Raw genomic sequence first — 22,143 nt, forward strand, 5'->3', positions numbered from 1 at the left:
GTGTAATACTTTCCACCAAGGACTGGAAAAGGTGTTGCAGTCGCTAAGGACACTGCTACTCACTCGGACGCGAGGCTAAAAAGGACAGATGTAATTTCCCTTCTGTCAAAGGAGTCTCGCAACCTGGCTATCAGTTGAAATGTGTTTGCCCAAAGGGCAAAGCGGGAAAACTGAAAGTCAAACTAGAAACTTCTGGCTAGTGCCCAAATGAGGAAAGTGTGCTCTAAATGACAGCCATGCAATGTGAGATCTAATGATGGATCCCTCAATATTGGAGCGATATGGAAGAACTCTCACTGCTAAAGCCAAAGTAGAGGTGGACGAACCACCTCTACTGGTCCCTGATCCCTGGCTCAGCTTGAGGTCCTCTTGAATTCTCGAGGCCAAAACAAGTCACGTGCGTGAATCCAGGAGGACTTCTTGCTTCACCTGGGATCTAGCTCAAGCCAACACCCATGCTCTAATCTCAAGTGCAAATAATTGAAGGCAATGCATTAATCTTTGATGTAAAATAGGAGAGAGAAAAAGACACACATCTAGTGGCTGAATTGCACAATGTGAAACCAGAAAACCTGGGATCAACCCAGGCTTCCCCCGAGTTGACAAAGTTGTGTGATCATTGGCAAATCTCTCTCTTGTGTTTTGATTTAATACACTATAATGTTGCTCCATGTATAGTACGAATCTAGGTCACACATAGGATGCACATGGAAAATGACTTGCCTCTTAGTTATCGAATGGCACTGTCTTCAGGGCAGGGCATGAATGTTTCTAAGTTCATGTTTAAAAGCTGTGTTTCTCAGTGCAGCACTAAGAGCAAATGCTTCAGCATGCTAAAGAAATAGACTTTTTTGAAATTTAAAGAGGCTTATCATATTTTTACCCAGGCCCTTAAAACCAAGCCTGACTGGCTCTGGCTCGCTCTGTTAATTTGTTGGGTCGCCTACCTCTAAACGAGATTACGGCACACTGCATCATTGGTCCATGGTAGACAATAAGCAGAATTCTGTACCCTAAAGCCAAAGATAGTCTTGCAACCTGATATTTAAAATGTGGGGATTCCTGCAGCATAGGGACAAAAGAGATCATTTATAACTGGGGCCAAATGATGAGAGAATGTGGCCTAACGGCTAGGGTGGTTGACCTCCGAGCTGGGGAACTGGGTTCGAGTCTCGGCAGGGATGCTCAACATTCTGTGATTATGGGCAAATCCCTTAATCTCCCCGTGCCTAACAAAAAATATGAATGTGTCCATCTGTAGCGTAACTGTTTATATAAAGCGCTCTTATATCTTTGGGTCTAGTTTGCGCTAAATAAAACTCCACAAGAAAAAGAGGCCTGTGGCCAGGATACAAACAAGTGAGGCTTGTGACAATAGTGCATAAGTAGCCATGCTTGTTGGGTTTTATTTACTAGAAGATTTCAGTCCATGTCTTTGTCAGTGTTGGAGCACTTCAGATTTTGAACAGTGAGTGCAACGTAAAATTAATCGTACCCAATATCTATATTTTCATATTGATTTATCGATTAACACTATGGATAGAAGTACATGTGATGTGCATATTTTGTCATATTTACAGTCTGTATTTGTGTTGTATTCATGGAACAGTCCCTGAAAGCGATAGTGAATCTCTGTAAGAACCCCTTAATGACACTGGTTGATTGCACAATACTCCTGCTCCTTGGTAAAGGCTAGTTGCATTCTGTTTGTAATCCTGTGGTGACTGTTTTGGTGAGCACAGAGGAATATCAGTAGGTGAGGGGAGGCAGTGCTTACTTTCCTCCATTGACAAGGTTATAGGGCTCACTTAGTAGTTTTAAGGTATACTGTATATTCTCTCTCCTTGCTGGTATGGCGATTTACACTATGTCCATCTTGGGTATCCAGTACTCTGTACCTTGAATATTCTGTGGTATGTGAGAGTGAGCAGTCAAAGTTTAGGTCTAATGTAGGTGATGTTGATGGTTGATAACAAATACAGATTGAAGATTTATTATTGCCACTGACAAATTCTAGTAGGGGCATTGCTTTGGAAAAGAAAGGTCCTCGTTGGTAAACTCTAAAAACTGTAGTAGAAGTAAAAAGTAAACCTCCAGAAGAAAACCATAGGGTTCTTACCCTAGCTTTTCCCAAGCTATGGCCCAAAAAGATTAGACACACGAACATAAGCTTCTGGACCCATAGAAATATAGTGGACTAATGGTGATCTGGAACCCCATGTTGTCCTGTCTCCAAGTCTTATCCGGAGTGCTACAGAAACAACCCTTTAGCTTGGGAGAGGGAGAGCACTGCAAGGTAAGAGCCACAGGCTGAAATGTATTTGGCCAATGGTGCTAATAATTGTCGCGCCATCCCTGATCATCTTGGCAACGCAAAAGCATCTACAGGTTAAGCAGATACATAGGTTGAGTACAACGGTTTGTGAGCCTAATTGCCCCCTCAGTCTAGCCCCTGTACTCCAGCCCTGCAGTTTCTAGTGCCCATTTGGGACTGTGAGTTAGTAGTGGACAGGAGTATGACTCTTTTGTAGTGTTGTGGGGGTTGTTATTGCCCATCCTAAACCAGAGAGGATATTTAGCATTCCTCCATTTCTTTCTTGAGTTCCCCGGTAAGCTCCATTGACTGCAGCTGTCTGAATCAGGAACCACTGGGACAATCCTCCTCTGATCCTCCTCCTCCTCCATCAACCTCTGGCCAGAGAGATTTTGCAGTCGGAAGATCTGGTTGCATATTGCTTAATGAATCTAAGGATTTGGTGGTTTCTGGTGACTAGCTGTAAGTACACTGGGTGCTCCGTGTCTCATTGGTGCTGCCAATTCTGACAAATCTTGACCAAGATCAGCTGTTACCAAGAATCTGCCCCTTACGTTTGTGACGTGCACACAAGTCTCATTTTACCTTTTGGCACTCTGAGTTTTCAGTGAACCACATTTGGGAATTCTGCTCATCCCTTGAACTGTCTACTTTTTCAACCCTGTTTTCAGCACTTCACTTGGAGTCCCGGTGCACAGGACACCCTTAAATGTAAGCTTTTGCCCAGGTTCACTTTGCCACCCTGTAGCACCCCTATTTTGCAGTCTGTTCTCACTTCCCTTTTGTCTGCTATTGGTTCTGGTGATAATTCGCTGCGACTCCCCTCTGTGAAATGCAGCTTCTAAAATTCTGGCAGGAAATGATGACAAAGGACATATCTAGCAATCCATTGTCTGAGCTCACGTTGATATGTCTGGAGTAGCCGTAGTAGGATACATAAAGCGATGATTACTGAACTGCAAAAAGCAGTCATTGATCGGTTTAACATCTAACATCTCCTTTTCTGTTACTTCTAGTGTTCATAGCTACCCAGTTTAAACCCTAAAGTAATGTTTGCAGTTCTGTCTGGGCCACAAAATGTACTAGGGCCTTCACTTTAACTGTCCTACTTTTCTTGTATGTTAATACCCTCGATCCATATAAAGAGTTTAGTGGAGTGAGACATTTGCTTATACATTGGCTATTCAGTGTGCCATTGTCAGACTGTGCTGCTAGACATAATGTGGCTGAAGAATATTGGCTACATGCAATAATGGAGCTGTGGGCTCATATTCCTTAGGAATACTGTACAAGGCGCTCTGCAATTAATGGTTATCATCCAAAAAACCATGAAATGGTGGTCATATGCTGTGATAAAACGACCATCTCATTCTCTGAACATCACACACTTTGCAAGGTACTTCAGCCACTGTGCCATGAAATGTCCTTCAGATATGCTGTGTTGAAATACCATTCTGGTTCTGTTCTTGAAGTGCTCCTTAGCTACCGTGCCATGAAGTGCCTATAAAATCGGTGTCATTAAACTCATGTGAATTACTGCCTTCATTGGAATACCCATCAGTTACTCTGCCTCGGAATACCAAGCATGGGCTGAACTATTAAGATACTGATCACGTCCTGTGCCTTCAGTTAACTCGCTATGAAAAGATTGTCAACTACTGTACCATGAAATGCTCATCAGGTGTTCAGCTGGCAAATGTCGAGCAGATATTGTGGGGTGAAATGTCTGTCCAATACTGTGCATAAAATGCCCATCTGCTACTTGAAAAGCCTATTGGATACTGTGCTTGAAATTACTTATTAGATTCCGTGTGATGCAATGCATATTAGATGCTGCAGAATTTTTGTATTGTATTGTAATTGCATTCATATAGCGCTTTCCACTGATGAGGTGTCGAAGCGCTTCATGCCGGGCAGTATGCTGCTCTGGAACCCATGGTAACTGGTTAGTCCAGTGTTACTGGTTACTGTTAGTTATTGTGATTAGTCTTGTGCTGTCAAAGCAACTATTCAATGCAGTCATTCATGTTTCTTTGTGGTGGACAAAATTAATAGTGGTTAGTTGTGATCATTAGTGGGGGGGTGAGCTCATGCACATGGTTGGTGGGATTAATAGAAGAGTTAGGGGAGATTGTGCGTTTCTAGATTGCATAGGCATGACTTTCACAGGAAGGAGGAGAGATTGTGATCTTGTAAATGAGATGTGGGAAATTTTCAGAAACACAATAATAGAGAAAAGGCTAAACATGCATGAGTCAGAGTAGGTTGTGCTGAAAGTGGGGAGGCATTCAAAGGATGTAATGGAAGGAGAGGGGCATTCGAAAGTGACAAGAAAAACGGAGAGGTGACATGCACAGGTGTTAATGAAAGGTCAATTCTTAATGTTGGATTTAAGGAATGTAGAGAATATTTTGGAGACAAAATGCAGTTTGAGGACACTAGAATGTAGAAAGGACATTATTCACTTGTGAAGATTGTGCTGGATATGGAACTTTTGATAGGTACTAGTATCAGGTAAACCATCTCTGCTGCTTCCTACTGCTAGACCACCGATCCAGCTGGGCCCGTTGATCAGCTCAAGGGGTGAAAGTGAAAAATAATGGCTGGATGCATATGTTGTAATTGTATTGTGATTGCCTTAATAAAGCGCTAACTACCCCATACGAGGCATTGAAGTACTTTTTCGGCGAACAGTTAATTACTCCGGAACCCATAAAGGATTAGTGGTGAATTAGTAGTGAAAAAGTCATTTGAGTGGTGGATACGTTAGTCAGTTATTTGGATTGAGAAGGATAGTGAAGGGTTAGAAGAGGGGAAAAGGTTTGTATTTATATAGTGCTTGCTACCCCTGATGGGGTGTTGAAGCGCTGTTTTGGTGAGTAGCACGCTTCTCCAGAAACCATACAGGATTAGTGGTGAATTTGTATAGTGAAATATGAAATTAATTTGAGTGGTAGACATGTTAGTCTGTTATTTGATTGAAAAGAATAGTGAAGGGATGTTTTGGAGCTCATAGCAGTAGTAGGGAGCTTGTGATGAGTGAAAGGGAGTTGGAGGAGTACGAGTCAGAGGGAATGGTTTAGAAAGTGTTGCTGCTACTGTGCTGTAAATTTCTCATCAGATATTATGCTATGAACTTTGTGCAGGTAATGTGGCATAAAATGTCTTTAGGTGCATAGCTGTGACCTGCATATCAGTTAGCGTTCCACAAAATGGTCATTCTATATTGTGCCATTGGCACAATGCCATAATATTTCTAGTTGACATGTTATGAGTTGGGGCTTCAGAGTTTGCATGAAATTGTTTGTTCCCAGAGTCATCTTAAGTTGAGAGGGTACATCCAGAAATTGATCTCCTGCTTGATGTATTGAGAGTCCGTCTACACGTCAGTGATGAGGCCACATTGTTCTTGGGGTAGTTTACCTCATACAGTGAGGAAGTGGCCCACTGTTCTGAAACATTTGTCGCTACTTGTTCAGCATTGGACTAATATAATGTCTGTTCACTGAATCTAACTCAAACACAGGCTAAAGTATGGTATCGGAATATTGTGACCTAAATATCTTCTAACAAAAATATTGTGTTAATATCATAAATTCTACACTCAATGGAACAATATTTTTCAAAACAATATTTAAGCCCCAATATTTTTCTGATGTTATTTTTGTCTAACATATATCCTGAGCTGAAAATAATTGAGGAGCCACACGAGGAACTGGAGGTTAAGGAGCCTGGCCAGTATTTCAACCAATTCCAGTACATTTTATTTATGACTAGCAGCCCGTCCCGACGTTGTCCGGGTATGAATTGCGGCCGGCCGATTGTCGCGCCCATTGGCCACGCCCCCAGAACACGAAATATTGCCCAATAAAAATGACCTCAACAAATGCCTAAATCCTAATATGTGAGCGCCCTCCATAGAACGTCTGGCGTGAGGTGTGTCTAAAAGTGTATCTTGGTGCTGGCCATCAATGAGAGAGACCTGTGCATTTTTCAAATGGGTGGTGAAACAATATGAGTATGTTGCTGGATATGTGGCCCGCTGTGCCAGCAATGTACTTACCGGGGGAGGGATAGGCCCTTTCTTGCTATTTCCGTGGAGGCGGGCCTTGTTTCTGGATGTGCGTCGCGCGAGGCCTGTGCGCAAAAGAAGTGGTAAATTTCCAGTGTGTGCATCAGGCGTCACTGGACGATAAGGCGAGATTAGATTTCCTGCACAATGGCCCCTGTTTGCGCTCCTTCCGGCCCTTGGGAATAGCGCCATGCCTGACCTACATACAGTAAAGCAGGTGCACAGCACTGGGAGCGCGGGGCAAGCACACCCGTAGCTGGAATGTACGCTCGTTTTTTTTTTCTTCGTAATGCCGCGCCCCGCACACGCCCACGCCCCCAGCACAGGATATGTGACATGGCATGAAGGACAGAACGTACCACACGTTTTCGTAATGCCGCGCCCCGCACACGCCCACGCCCCCAGTACAGGTTATGAGACATGGCATGAAGGGCGGAACGTACCACACGCCCCCAGCACACGCCCACAGCACAACGCAGACATGCCCACAAGGGACTACTTTGCTGGCACTGTTCTTTTACCTTTTAAATGTATATGGTGGGTGTCTGCATAGCCTATGTCCTTCTGCTGCAACTGCCCTTTCCAACGCTGTATTGGGTGTTGTGATTGGTGCTGTGGTTACTGAAATTACCCACCTCAAAAGTTTGGGCTCTCTCTTTATTATATTAGTATGGATTACGGAACTCCGTGGAGGTCCACATAAACTGTAAAAACCAACAAAATAATAATAAGGATTCTTTTTTGATAATAAAATGAACACAGAAAATGTTCCTACCCAACAAGACATCAGCAAGTCCTAAGCAGAATCCAACAATATAAAAAATCTTCAGATTAAAACATAGCAATATAATACACGGTACAAAATGATAAAAAATATCCTTAGTGCAAAAATATAGGAGGTAAATAACATAGAATAAAAAACAAGTATTAGCTGCTGCTCCCTACCTACCTAATGAGCCTTAGTACATGTTTAGAAAACACTTTTAAAAGTTTTAAATTCTATGACAGAACATTTCATTTGGTGGCTCATGAAAATAATCAATTAGTGCTGAGGCCAAAAGAATAGGTAGCTGTAGACCTATTGGTCTTATCCATTTTCGTCGACACAATAATAATGCTGGGCAAATAAATAATTCATGATTAACATCTTGCAGGCCATTATTGCACAATTACAACTCGGTGTTGAACCATACCATTTAGACAATAAGTGATTTAAAGGGAGCATACCCTGCCTCAATAATAGCCAAAAATTGCGCACTCCATGTGGCAGGTTCCAAGAAATATACGACTGTACTTTATTTATCACACAGGTATCAATGACCGGATGGATACCCCTCTTCAGAGTGCATGCTTTCCTATCCCTTGTGAAACTTGTTTCCCAAGAGGCCTGTTTCAGAGTGGCCCTTAATTGGTACGGCAATGAGGTAAAGAGCAGGGACTGATTAAATTGCAGCAAATCAATCGCAGTCCTAACATTTCCAAAAATGAATGACTGTTCTTTTAAACATTCTAAAATTTGTTTCCAAAGTAAAAATCTTAATGTATCAAAATCACCCTTTACCAGACCTAGGACCCAAGGCACTATCCCACGAGACCCTGTGCCCAGGTACTTTTTAATCCAAATTCTAACCTGAGGGCAGCCGCGGTACATGCTGAATTAATGGAGGCTAAACTTCTTAAAATTCTGCCTTCCGTTGCATTAAATAAATCCCATTTCTCTACATCGATCAATTCCTTACCATACAGCAGGGAAGCAGGGATTTATGCACAAAACACCTCCAATAAAAGTGCAAAATGTCTTTCCAGTAGACTTATAAAGGGAACCCAAGCTTTTTCCCTGAATGGTGGCTTTAGAGATGTTATTTTCCATATGGGCGTTATAACTTAGGTTGCCATACAATATTTTTCCTAAAAAGGTATATGATTTTACAAGTTCCAATTTTTGGCCACCTACAGAACATATAAAATTTCCGTACTCCACTTCTTTCTTCCATGCATACACATAATTTTAACTTTTTTATATATTAATCTTTAAATGGTGAGCCTCAGCAAGTTTATGGAGTGCCTAGAGATGACTATTTAATCCCCTGCCTTTAGATCCAAAATTATTTTGTTGTCTGCATAAAGTAGACACACAATCGGTTTTCCCCCAATTACTGGGGCAATGCCCTCGCTTTGGGTCAAATAGTGAGGGAGATCAGAGATTTATAGGGAGAAAAGCAAGGGAGCCAATAAACATCCTTGTTTTAAACCATTTTCGGTGGGATAGCTTGTGAGAGACCTCTTTCCCCTCCGGAATTTCTACCACATTTTTGCTTGTTTAGTTGCATGTCCAAAAGTGGGTTAGTTGATCAACTTGTAGAAACAGAGACTACACCAGTGGCGGCTCCTCCGCTAACGCAGAAGTGCGTTGCCCCACTTTTAAGCAGTGTAATTAAGGAACAATAAAATGATAATAACATGATGTTATTATCATTTTATTGTTAACATCTGCTTTGCAGGTGGCAGGCGGGTGGGGCTGCTCTGCTTTCAGGACAGGGGAGGAGTAGCTTGCCCACTCCTAAGTGTGCAATGACGCTTTGGCCAGCCATCTCGGACTGCCAAACGACCATGCATTACAGCTTGTGTGGAGAGCATGCCCAGGCCCCTGTTCTCGTCTGAGTGCCGAGCCATGGCACTCAGACCAATAACAATGTTGCATTGTAGCGTTGTGATTGGCCAGGGGAGCCTGGCAGTGCTTCCTGGTTCAGCTGAGTCCGATGGAGGAGAGACGTGGGACGCAGCGATACAGTAAGTGGTTTTATTTATTTTTTCATTACCCCCTGCCTCACCACCTCTGATCCCTGTCGGCCACCACTGGACTACACCTGTTGATGATGAAGCCAGTGAAGTTGAAATGCATCCGGGATAGGTTGTTATCTCTGGCCGAGGCAATGTGGCCTAGCAATACCATCCAGGCTGCTCCTTGTCCGAAAGGAGAATGAACGGAAACCCATGTGATTGCGCTTTTGTAATGTCCAAATAAAAACGCTGATAAATGTTTTCCAATGTATTACAGTTTGGTTTGAAGTATTGAATTACGCATGTCCATAACATTTATGTTCTTGGTTAGCGACTGCACATTGATTTACCCATCAGATCCTATCAGACACATGCAGGTTAGGGACATTAGCATAATGTTCTGCGAATGGAGTGTTGGGTACTGAGCCATGAATTACTTATTCAGATGCAGTGTCACAAGCCCTTAGGTATTGTATGTGTGAGCATCATACAGTACTGTGGAATAGCCATTATCTGAGAAGCAGGGGTGCTCCCAGTTATGGCGTTGCATGCCTGTAGGGTACAGTGCCTTGAAAGGTTTTCAGGTAGTGTGCTATGAAATTCTATGGGGTCCTGAAACAGGTGAAAAACGCCTGCCAACTACATACTTGAGGGCGGTGGGCACTGTGTAATGGGTAACCTTTTGCATCTTCTGGATTGAGGAGCATGTTATTATGAGCATGGGGAGGTAGGGTCGGATCAGAGGAAAGACAATGTAATGTTACCTCCAGCCCTTTTCTCCTATGGTGAACTTGTGTGTTGAGAAACAAGGTAGTTACAGCTGATCTTAAATCTGCAACTCGTGTGTTTGAGCCTAGTCAATGCTCTACATAGTAACAAGCTAGATACCTTTCTCGTATAGGGCCTGCATTGCATTGGGAGCAAAAGAAAGGTCACTCTTAATGTGGGACAGGTCGCCCTGGCTGGCAAGGTATACAGTAAAGCTATTTCCCACAACTCCATCTTGCACGGAATGGTTTTGGGGTGTGGTACTAGTATACCAGGGATTCCCCACAGAACAAGCAGGCAGCTTGATGAGCGCTGATAACTGCAATGTTCTCGGGATCTATTTTTAGTGTGCAGTAACAGATTTAGGAGTACTGCGTGCTTTGATTTTGCTTCGATCTTGTCCTTTTTAGGTCGAAGTCTGCGTAGGCTGCGCTTGCGCAGTCTCGCAGGGGAGATTTTATGTTTTGGTGTGTGAGTGCTTTAACACGCCCCTCTTCTCCATTAGCTGGCTTCCTAAACGGAGGCCAGCCATTGGAGGAGAGGGGCGTCACTCCGTTCAAGCCCGGATTCGGGGGGGTGTTTTTTAGGTTCTTTCTCTTTTCTTTCTCTCCTCTTCCCATTGGCTGGAATTTTACATTCCAGCCAATTGGAACAGGAGAGAAAGAAAAACACGCCCCCCAGTCCGCAAATGTCAGGGCTTTTCGGAGAGCCATTTCTGCTGGACCGCCGCTGGAAGAAGTAGAGAAGCTGACGAGTCCTCCGCCCCAGGCGGTGAGTGCTCGCTTTTCTTGCCACTGTTCCCTGATTGTGCCCGTTTTCGTGCCTCTGTTCCTCGTTGTGCTTGCTTTTCTGCCCCCCCCGTTCCCTCGTTGTGCATGCTTTTCTGCCCCCCCCCCGGTTCCTCGTTGTGCGTGCTTTTCTGCCCCCCGTTCCTCGTTGTGCTTGCTTTTCTGCCCCCCCCCGTTCCTCGTTGTGCGTGCTTTTCTACCCCCACCGTCCCTCGTTGTGCTTTCTTTTCTGCCCCCCCTCGTTCCCTCGTGGTTTTCGTACCTGGAGCATCATCATCGTCGTAGGAGCTCTGGACGGTGCCAAGGGCTGTCTCCCAAGGGAAGCATTTCATGCTGTGGGACTCTGGCTGCACCGGACGTGATCCTGAAAGGCGGGGTGGTGGAGGACGGCGACGGCCGTATAGGCGAAAGACAGGACAACCGCCACCATGCTGACCGGAGCCCACCCGGCAGCTGAGGACGCCGTGAATACCATGCTGACCGGAGCCCACCCGGCAGCTGAAGGAGGCACAACACCGCGTCGACCGTTGCCCACCTGGCAACTGAGGACGCCGAGGGGAGCGGAGGAACGGTAACGGGCACAGGCAGCCAATACGGCAGTGCCCAGGGAATACAGGAGCCACGGTCATGGGGGTTACGAGGACCAGCCTTGCATCACAAAGAAAGGTCGGCGCGGGCGGCGGTGCCCCGGCGGAAGATCAGCTAAAGGAGGTGAGTTCGTGGTGGGATGCAGAGGCAAATTGGAAGGAACGTAATGCCTACGGGTTTACCTTTACCCAGCCGATGCGGTGGTTGACAATTTTCTAGATCACATATTTTGGGTTTAAAAAAAAAAAAGCATCCAAGCAATAAGAAGCACAGGTCATGGGCTAAAGCGGACTCTGAATAGGGTCGGGCGGCCTCTAGATTTGTTTATATTGTGGGTTCGGTGCTACTTACGCACCATCAAACTCATTGAAATGCGACAAGATGGACTATTTCTGCCTAGCCACAACTGTAAGAGCGGCTTGGGGGTGCAGGGAGTATTAGTATGTAGGGAGTGTGCAAGGGTAACTCGGCTTGTGCTCTTAAAAATAGACAGGGCCAATGTGGGGTGGATCCGCATAAACGTCTGCAGACTACGTGTCTCAGTTTGAGAGCCGTTTATGTCACTTAAATTGCAGCAACACTTAACAGTACACATCAATCATGTAACAAGTTGGAGCTATGAAGTGGATGAGTCTCAATTTGCGGGAACGTGCATTGTTTCGGGAACCCGCCGAAAGGGCTTGTGGAAAGCACTGTGCGTGAACATTTCAGGTGGTACGAGATTTTTCATATAGCTGTTAGAACAACCACAGCTTTTCCCAGGCATGTTAGAAACAATGACAACTTACAGAATGTTTCCCGTAACCCATGCTCCATCCCGGCCAGTATGGGGCAGCGGGGACCTGGTCAAAATAAAAGCGGGCAGAATTGACCAACGGTTTTTGCGGTCAGGTAGCAAATGACGGGTTAAGACCTAGTTGAGACCATGTTGCCTCCACGTTGTGAAAGAGGTTAGTCCCCCCCCCTTGTTTCTAACCTAGGTTGCTTCCACATTGCGAAAGGGGTGTTAGTACCCATCCCCCTCCCTTGTTTGCAATTAGGGGTAAATATATGGAGGGCATTTCTAGGTTAGCGTCAGCCTCAGGTCAGATTTCCCCTTGCCCAGATGGCCGAAATCCGAAATTTTTAAAATTAACAGTCCAGGCCCTTTAACGCCTATTAATCCTTCCTGATGCACGAAGACAAAGGATCACCCGCCAACGTTGAGCTACATGCAGGCACTTAAAAACAGCTTATATATATATATATACCGGCGATACTAAATATGCATGTATTGACTACGTGTAGTAATCGTCTCTCTATTCTTACCGAAATCTCTGCAATGTCCTGTCAGGATTTAAAAGGAGAGGGGGGAAGTGGGAGAGGACGTGGCACAACAGCCAATAAGTACCGATTTTTGGAGCAGGGGGAACGGGGTCCAGTCTCACGTAGGCTCAACATCTTGTGTGTGTATGAGTGTGGGGGGGCTCTGTGTGTGTGTGGGGGGCTCTGTGTGTGGGGGGCTCTGTGTGTGGGGGGCTCTGTGTGTGGGGGCTCTGTGTGTGGGGGGCTCTGTGTGTGTGTGGGGGGGGCTCTGTGTGTGTGTGGCTCTGTGTGTGTGAGGCTCTGTGTGCGTGTGGGGCTCTGTGTGTTTGTGTGTGTGTGGCTCTGTGTGTGTGGGGGGGGCTCTGTGTGTTTGTGTGTGTGGGGGGCTCTGTGTGTTTGTGTGTGCGGGGCTCTGTGTGTTTGTGTGTGCGGGGCTCTGTGTGTTTGTGTGTGCGGGGCTCTCTGTGTGTGTGGCTCTGTGTGTGTGTGTGTGGCTCTCTGTGTGTGCGGGGCTCTCTGTGTGTGTGTGTGTGGCTCTGTGTGTGTGTGTGGCTCTTTGTGTGTGTGTGCGGGGCTCTGTGTGTGTGTGTGTGGCTGTGTGTGTGTGGCTCTGTGTGTGTGTGTGTGGCTGTGTGTGTGTGGCTCTGTGTGTGTGTGTGTGGCTGTGTGTGTGTGGCTGTGTGTGTGTGGCTGTGTGTGTGTGTGTGTGGCTCTGTGTGTGTGTGTGTGTGTGTGTGTGGCTCAGTGTGTGTGTGTGTGGCTCTCTCTGTGTGTGGCTCTCTGTGTGTGTGTGGCTCTCTGTGTGTGTGTGTGTGTGTGTGTGGCTCTGTGTGTGTGGCTCTGTGTGTGTGTGTGTGTGTGTGTGTGTGGCTCTCTGTGTGGCTCTCTGTGTGTGTGTGGCTCTGTGTGTGTGTGTGGCTCTGTGTGTGTGTGTGTGTGTGTAGCTCTGTGTGTGTGGCTCTGTGTGTGTGTGGCTCTGTGTGTGTGGGGCTCTGTGTGTGTGGCTCTGTGTGTGTGTGGGGCTATGTGTGTGTGTGGGGGGGAGCTCTGTGTGTGTGGGTGGGGCCTCTGTGTGTGGTTGGCTCTCTGTGTGGGGGGCGCTCTGTGTGTGTGGGGGGGGCTCTGTGTGTGTGTGTGTGTGTGGAGCTCTGTGTGTGTGTGGGGGGGCGCTGTGTGTGTGGGGCTCTGTGTGTGTGGGGCTCTGTGTGTGTGGGGGGCTCTGTGTGTGTGGGGGGCTCTGTGTGTGGGGGGCTCTGTGTGTGGGGGGCTGTGTGTGGGGGGCTCTGTGTGTGGGGGGCTCTGTGTGTGGGGGGCTCTGTGTGTGGGGGGCTCTCTGTGTGGGGGGGCTCTCTGTGTGAGGGGGCTCTGTGTGTGTGGGGGGGCTCTGTGTGTGTGGGGGGGTCTCTGTGTGCGTGTGTGTGGGGGTCTCTGTGTGTGTGGGGGGGCTCTGTGTGTGTGTTGGGCTCTGTGTGTGTGGGGGGCTCTCTCTCTGTGTGTGGGTGGGGCTCTCTGTGTGTGGGGGGCTCTGTGTGTGTGAGTCTCTGTGGGTGTGTGTGTGGTGCAAATGCAATAGGTCTCGCATTTGCGAGAGATTAAGCTATTGACATTGTAAATGACAATGCCATTTATTTATCTGTTTTCAAAACCAACACATAAATAAAAATGTTGTCATTTACAATGCCAATAGCTCTAACTTTGGCTAAGGCGAGACCGTTGCATTGTATATGTGTGTTCATCCATCTGTGCAACATAGCAGTAACATGCTTCTTCAGAGATCACCGATGGACTCTCCATGCAAGGGTTAGACATAGAAAGCTGCCCATGTTTTCTTGTGTAATTAACCGATCTGTTAGCAGCTTTACCAGACATCTTATTCTTGGCTTGCTTCGTACCAAGTGCGAAAATCAGTAGCGGCTGGCACGGATCGAAGGTGACACGGCATGGGCGGGAGGGGGGTGTAAGAGTATATTTAAAAACGAAAAAATTTACCTTACCGCCGCATCTCTTTGTCATGTCTCCTTGTATCGGGAATGGAACAGGAAGCACCCAGGCTCATTGGTCTGAGCTCCATGGTTCGGCACTCAGCTAGGGGCATGGGCATGTTGTCCACGCAGGCTGTAATGCTGCCTGCGTGGAAAACATGCAAGGTGCGCATGACTGTTGGGCCGGCCAAACAGTCATTGAGCACTTAGGAGGGTGCTAACACTCCTCCCCTACCCTGCTCTGTGAGCTGAGCAGCCCTGCCCGTCACGCAAAGCTGCTGCAGCAGGACAAAATAAAATGATAATAACATTACTTTATTATCATCATTTTTTTCCCTTTCTTTCACTGCTCTAAAGCAGTGGGGCGATGCTTCTCCGCCTTAGCGGAGGAGCCGTCAATGGGAAAAATATGTTTTATTTTTTAAAGTTTTATATAAGCTCAAACAAAGCCCTGGAGGACTTCAGAGCGCCTCATATTTACATAGATTAAAATACTACACACACCACCATCCCTCTTATGTGGGGTAAAGTGTGTGCTTCCATAATCAATGTATTAGTGGATTGATTAGCGCATATAATGCAGATACTAATGTTCCATCCTTCTAGGAGTGCTTGTTTTAGAAGTGTTTGTCTATATAATCAATGATAACACAAAACGTTAAAAAATGCACATTTCTAAATCGGAGCCATGATTTAGGTGCATTTGCTAGAGTAAAGCAAAAGCAAGATAAAACATGTAGGATTTTATGTATAGTTGGCGTGTACAATTGTTAAAAAAAAGTCAATCTACAACATAAATAGCTACGCTGTAAATTGTTTCCTGAATTTGAGATAATTAGTCTGACACCCGAGTTCAAACAGTGGCATATTCCAGGCTTTGGCTAGCTGGTAATAACATTTTGTTATCTTGGAAAATCTGTAGGAAGAGAATAGAGGTAGATCGTCGGAATCTTGATGGTGAGTTCCATGAAAAGAACTGTTGAATAAAAAAAATGGATCTGTGATCGTACAAGGCCTTTTAACAGATAGTGGCATTTAAAAAGAATATGCTTCTGGATCAGAAACCAGTTCAAAGTCCGCAGATGACCCGTAATCAAAGTACAACAAAGCAGGGTCAGGAGTAGGCGAGCAGCACTATTACGAACCAATTAAATTGAGTGAACAGTGAGACCCATATCGAGAGCATTAGACCAATCAAGGTGGGCCCCAAGCATGGTTTGTAAGAAGGGGTAAAGAGTTGTTTTAGGAAGGAAAGGAATCATTTTCTGCAGACTGTTCATGTGTTGAAACCAAGAAGATGAAAATTTCTCAATCTCAATAATAAATAAAACAGCATCCTCAAACACGACCCCTATTTTTTTTGTTTTACCAACACTGTTGTAGTAGGGCATTTGGCAAGGACCTTTGGCTACCAGTCTAGTAACCAAAGGGAATTGGCGGCCCGCCAGCAACATCACCTCTACCTCACAGTTTTATCTGAATGTAACTTAAAAAGGTTATTCAATATCCACTCAGTCATAACGTTAAGTCCTGGAAGAAAGTTGATATGGTTGCATCCCCTGCAGCATATAGTCTCAGAATTATCTGTATTAAAAGCATAACACAAACCAGTAGCTGAAATCCCTTAATCATATCAGCCAAATAGACTACATAGGGGTTAAACAGTGTGTAACTAGAGGATCACACTTGTGGGACTCCACACAGCAAAGGTTTGACTGCTGATCTTAAAAGAGACACGAGGACTGTTTGTCTCTGGCCTGTTAGAAACCAGTTTAAGATCTGCAGTCCCAGGCTTACCCCTCAGATTGAAGTGATCCACTGTGTCAAAGGCTGCAGAGAGATCAAGGAGTGTGAGAATTGCAACTCTACTCTGATCCAGGATAATAATAATCCACATTTGTAAAGCGCACAATCACCCGTAAGGGTCTCTAGGCGCTGGGGGCCGTCGGGAAGATTAAGCGAGCTATTGCCCAGAGTCACATGGTGCTGGGCTAACCTGCCGCCGGAGCCGGGGATCGAACCCTGATCCCCAGATTCCAGCGTCAGTCGCCCTGGCCGCGGCGCCACACCTCTCCCCTACACAGTTCACTCTGAATTGAAATGAGTGCTACCTCCGTATCATGAAAAGGCCAAAACTCAGCTTTGGGCTGGGGTCAGAAGGAAGTTAGCAGGGATGCAGTGATAATGATAAACTCTTGTGAGTTGACCTCATAAAAGCTGTGATAATGTTTTTGTTTACCTTGGCACAGAAAGGAAGCAAAAAGATGAGGCGGTAGCTGTTGACAGTCGCTGGATCCAGGGAGGGTTCTTTTAGAAGTGGGATCATGTGTGCCTTTTTCATACCTATGGCATGAGCTAGTCTTAAGAGATGAATTTGTGAGCTGACAGACTGATGGACTAATAATAGGATCAATAAGGTGATCTATACTAGCCTGGCACAGATTGTCTGGTGACCCCGATTTACTAGCATTCATAATCTTTAGGACTGTTACTGGGACTGTAAGATAGTATGTATAGCATGAGCTGTACCTAGCTATAGAAGCTGAGTTACAGGAAGATAGGCAGGAACAAAATAACAAACTCTGCTATGGAATTTTTTTCAAGCTCTTGAAGATTATCCAGGAGCAATTCTCACTAGACAGAAGGTGAGAAGTATAAAACTCAGCGAGTGTGGCTAAGTAGGAATCTGTAGTTCATGTGCGCAGCCTTAAATTTACATTTGTTCTCCATTCATTTTTTTGCCAGGTATGTTCCAGTAATTTACAGGCATGTTTTGCATTGGCTAGTGCACCTGGGATCTCAATGTGACTTGCGATGAGAGGCAGTAATTTGTACAGGAGCAATCAAGTCCAACGTGGAGACCATCCAGGCATTAAACTGGCCAATATTTTCCTGCACATTGTCCTGAAATGAATAGGACAGGGTAGCAAAGAAAACTGAACTATTAATAAATGTTTTTTTAAGTAAATGACGTTTCATGGAACGTTTAAATAAGTTGAAAAATGTGAGTATTCTGATGGGCACTGATCGGGAATTCCATATTATCAGCCCATGTTCTTTAAAGAAACAGCCAGCAAATGAGATTTTCTTAAAACTTTGCTCTGGATACGAAGGTTTGCTTTGCTACCGACCTTATAGTCGAAGACACACCTGGTCAGTTCCTGCTTGAGATATTTTGAGATATTCGTCCCAATCAAGAGCCAGACAGCATCATGCAAAACTGCCTTTGCGCATACTACAGCTTTTCTTTGGTAGTCCAGGGTAGACCATTATCAAGGTGGGAAATCAGGATTGTGCAGCAGTTTCAAGTCGTTAGTGATAGATGTGGTTTAGAGTTAATGAAAAGTTTGAGATGATAAAACGCACAATTGGCAAGATTCTTGATGTGGACTCCCAGGTTGAGCGTCCTGTCTAAAATGATGAAGGGGGAGTTGGCAGATTCAGCAATTTGAGGTCGAAAGCCAGCAGGTCGGAGTACATATTACCAACAACGGTTCATTTGGGAGTTGGGTTTCGCATAGAGTAAGAGAAATGCGCTTTTTAATTAACCCAGTTTTAGGTATTGACCTTGTTTGATAATGGACACACTGTGGTGGCGGATATGTGTACTGTGCACGCGCCTCGGTGACAGTTCGTTGCTTCGATACAACGGGATGGGGGTTCTGTTCCCGCCACTGATCCCCCCTCGCTGCCTTTCCTTTCACAGGGCTTCCACTGACGTGTGGGCGACGCTGGCCGATTTCTGCAACACCTTGACCATGGTGAACCAGTCGGAGGTGCCCCTGTACAAGGACCCGGACGAGGACCTCAGCCTGCTCTTCCTGGACGAGGACCGGCTCCTCTCTGGCTTCGTGCCGCTGCTGGCCGCCCCCCAGGACCCCTGCTACGTGGAGAAGAGCTCGGATAAGGTCAGAGGCAGGGCAGAGATTCGGTCTCTTCTCCTGCTTTTTCTTCCTTTTCTTTTTTTTTTTAAATATATTCTTGGGAAGTTTTCTGCGCAAACGGAACACGATTAAGTCATTGAGAAGGGTGTTAAGGGAAAATATCGACCTTTTAACCGCTGACATCCAGCTTTGTGTCATGAAGAGAAAAAAACCTTTACTTCCTTTGGAGGTGGGGGTTTGTGTGTGTGCGCGCGCTGGACGGACCATCGTTTCCTTACTTGTTTAAATAGTACAGCTTGTATTGGCAGCATTCTCTCTCGGCTCCAAATGGTTTGCATCATGCCGGAGGGCCTCCCCTCCCTCTTCCCAGCCACACATCTCTGCCCTAGGAAGCTGGCCAGCGTCCGTGTTTGTGTGCGCCCCCCTCTCTCTCTCGTTGTTTGCTAGGGCGCGTCTGCGTATGTGTGTGAGGGAAGTCAGTGTGTCTAGAAGTCCGTCAGCGGCACAGAAAGCGTTAGTGGGTTACTCAGAATGGTTGTGAGCGCGCGGTCTGATCCGCCATAATGTGTATGTTAAAGATGACTTGTGTGCAAGCGTGTGCATTTCTAGTGAGACACAATGTGTGTGTAAGAGTGCCTTGTATGTAACTGCAGAAGCTCATGATGTGTTTGAATAAGCACATAGAAAATATGTCTGAGAAGAATATCGGAGGAATGTCATGTGATGAAAAAAGCGTGTGTACTTTATTGTATTGCATGTGCATTTATGTAGCTTTTACTTTCCCTGGCGGGAGGCGTTATAGTAACAGAATATCTTGTGTTATGCTGGCATGTCTGCGAAAATGTCTGTGTGCTCACGAATACCGGTCGTTTCTTGGAGCAGCAGTGAGAGTGAGGGAATGTGTGCTTCATGAAGCAATGTTGAAGTGAGACAGCAAGCATCAGAGCCTGTAATATATGACAAAGTCTCGGGTGCTGTGCAGGATCGCATGTGTGACACGGCGAATGTGTGTTTTTATGTGTTGTGTTTGAGACAGGCTGCATACATGAGACGAAAAGACCTCATTTTCTAGAAGTTTGTGTTGTGTGAGAGAGCATGCATTTGAGTATTTATGAGAGAAATAAAGCCTTGTTTCTAAAAGATCCAGGGTCACCACCTTACATGGGTGCAGATTTACAAATAGCAAGAATTCGTAACTCCTCGAGACCTGCTACAGCTGCACGGTGCAGGAGTACTCTTGGAAAGGTTTTGTAAAATTCAGATTTCTGCATGCATAATTGAACTTTGTGCACTAATGGGAATGTGGAAATGCCATCGCTTTGTAAAGTAACACTTTATTTTATTTTTCTCCTTGGTGAAAATATTCCTTGCCTCTTCTACTGCACCTCTGTGGAGGAGCCTCTACCCATCCACCCCCAACAGGTTTGGAGGTGTCCTCCTCTCCCGAGTGCCGCATTGGAAATGGACTTAAACATGCCCTTGACATGAATACATTTACACACATTTCCAGGGAAAATGCTCTTGAATACCCTCAAACTTCAGGCATTCCGGATATTTACGAAGTCCAGTAGAATCCACACCCTGGAATGTCCATTCCCTGGCCCTGGAATATGATTTACCCATGCCTAAAACCATTCCGTCAGAGTATTACACATGGGTAGATGGACTTATGAGTGCAATTCACCCTTTGTGAATGTGTATGTTGAACTTTCAAGTGCAAATGGTTTTGGGAACCTGGCCATCTTTGTCTAAGAGCATCTGCATGCTTGTTTTTAAAACTGAAACCTACTGAGTCAAGGCTTTGTCTTGGTTTTTACAGAGAGAATGTAGTGGTAAGGGTTGTATTGTATTTATCTCCTGTGCTGCTTACTTTATCCTTTGCCATTTGAGACACTCCTGCATCCCATTTTTAGACCGCTTTCGCCTCTCGTGTGCTTACTCTGTTAAGACACTAGCTGCTTCCCTGATGCATAATTCTGGAACAACACACATCAGAACACCAGTAGGGCTTGTGCAAAGTGCACTCTTCCAGTCACCATGCTTAGGCGCTATCTACATTAAATTAGGTCTCCTAATTCCTAGGGTGCATATACTTTAATATACACTTCTGTGCTACCAAATCATTGTTCTAAGATCCACAAATGGTAACACGGTTGTCTGAAAATGTCCTTAACTGTTATACCAGATTTTCTATGACATCTGTTATTAATTCCAGCAGTCAGTCTTGCTCAGTAGGGAATCCTTATTTCCCCATGATTCAGTGTGTCACTGTAGATCTTGACCAACGCGATTGTAGATGGAGTCTGGGTACTGATGCAGTGTGGGTTTTGGGAATCATGACTGCGAGTCATTCTGTACATGCAAGGTTACAAAACAAAGACGTCGACAAAAACCAAGCAGTAGTATTCCCAACCTAACACTCGATTGCACGGCAAGCAAACTGTTGGCCTATATAGATAAGGAACATTTTCCGTGCATAACATTAGTCTCAAATATCAGATTTCATAGCTTCACATCCACAAGCGTAAAACATTGGAGTGGTTTCCCCTTCTTCAGACAGGCAAACGCATCTTCAAAATAAAATCTATAGATCTTCTTCAGTCACCGAAAGCACACGTTGAGTCACAATCAAGTAGGTTGCTTTTTGTGGACTATTTTGGAGATTTATTGTAACAAATTACAGATGTGGATGTTATTTGTCTTCCTGTGAAATTCTCATATAAATTGCAAGTTTCTCTACGTTCATTCACTGAAGGCATATATTTGATTTTACCCACCCCATTTTATTTGCTCTTGTCTTATAGTTCAATCTGGTACACAATCTGAACTTTACGTATCCAGTTTTTACCATAATTTGGCATGCCAAACGTCTTTCACTAAAATCCTTCATTTATCCGAGTTGAAGTGTTTTGTAGCAGATAGGAGTTAATTAACTCAACACGGATACTGTGTTTGAGTTTTTCAAGATTGCTTCTTACATTGAGTCAGTTTTCACCAAGATTGTTATCTGTTTCTGGAGCCCGTGTGATCCCTCTCCAGATGCTGTACATTCTGGTCCTGTTGTTGACCAAACATTTTGAAGGGTATAATATACTTTTTGCAACTAACATCTGACTGAACATCTCATTCTAGATTGATCTAGGCCTGTGTTGATGTTCTAGAAACCTTTCCGATCTATGGGAATGATGTGAATGGATCAGTATTGGGGCCTTGAGGGAGCCTATGGCACTCGGGAAAAACATTTTTTCAGCAGAAGATGGAAGACGTTGACCAAGGAATCAAATGCTACAAAAGGAGTTTTTCTATAGCAGCTCATCTAGAACTTAGCAAATGCTTTTTTGTCCTGGTCCGTCGCTTTGGTCTTTGAATTTCCTTATGATTTATCCCTTTCTCCTGTGCTTTAAAATATGTAAATGACACCCCTTTTCCTTGGATTTTGAGTTCGTGGTGTGTTGATAAACCCAGAGTATGTCATGGGCTCATGCGGTCTTGCAATGCGTAGTGTCCTTAGCTCATTGTTGGAGATGAGTGAGAAACTGGCTGAATGGCAGATGGGCTCTGCTTTAATAAAAGGGTAAAGTTCAACATTCAGTCTGTCTCCATCTTGCAACCTGTGGTTACTTTGGCTAATGGTAGAACTAGAAACCACTTTTCAAAGTTG

At 45.1% G+C, this 22,143-nt stretch overlaps 1 protein-coding gene across 4 annotated transcripts in view; it reads left to right on the plus strand.

Moving 5' to 3' along the window:
• Positions 1-22,143, plus strand: part of SMG6 (SMG6 nonsense mediated mRNA decay factor) — a 1,202,478-nt gene that overhangs the window by 903,976 nt on the left and 276,359 nt on the right. For all 4 annotated transcript variants that reach the window (XM_078680136.1, XM_078680134.1, XM_078680133.1 and 1 more), the window contains exon 13: positions 18,305-18,506. In XM_078680136.1, the coding sequence (XP_078536262.1) occupies positions 18,305-18,506 (202 nt within the window). The remainder of the gene's footprint in view (positions 1-18,304; positions 18,507-22,143) is intronic.

The sequence above is a fragment of the Lissotriton helveticus genome, chromosome 3_1 (genome assembly GCF_964261635.1).
Source record: "Lissotriton helveticus chromosome 3_1, aLisHel1.1, whole genome shotgun sequence".
NCBI lineage: Eukaryota > Metazoa > Chordata > Amphibia > Caudata > Salamandridae > Lissotriton > Lissotriton helveticus.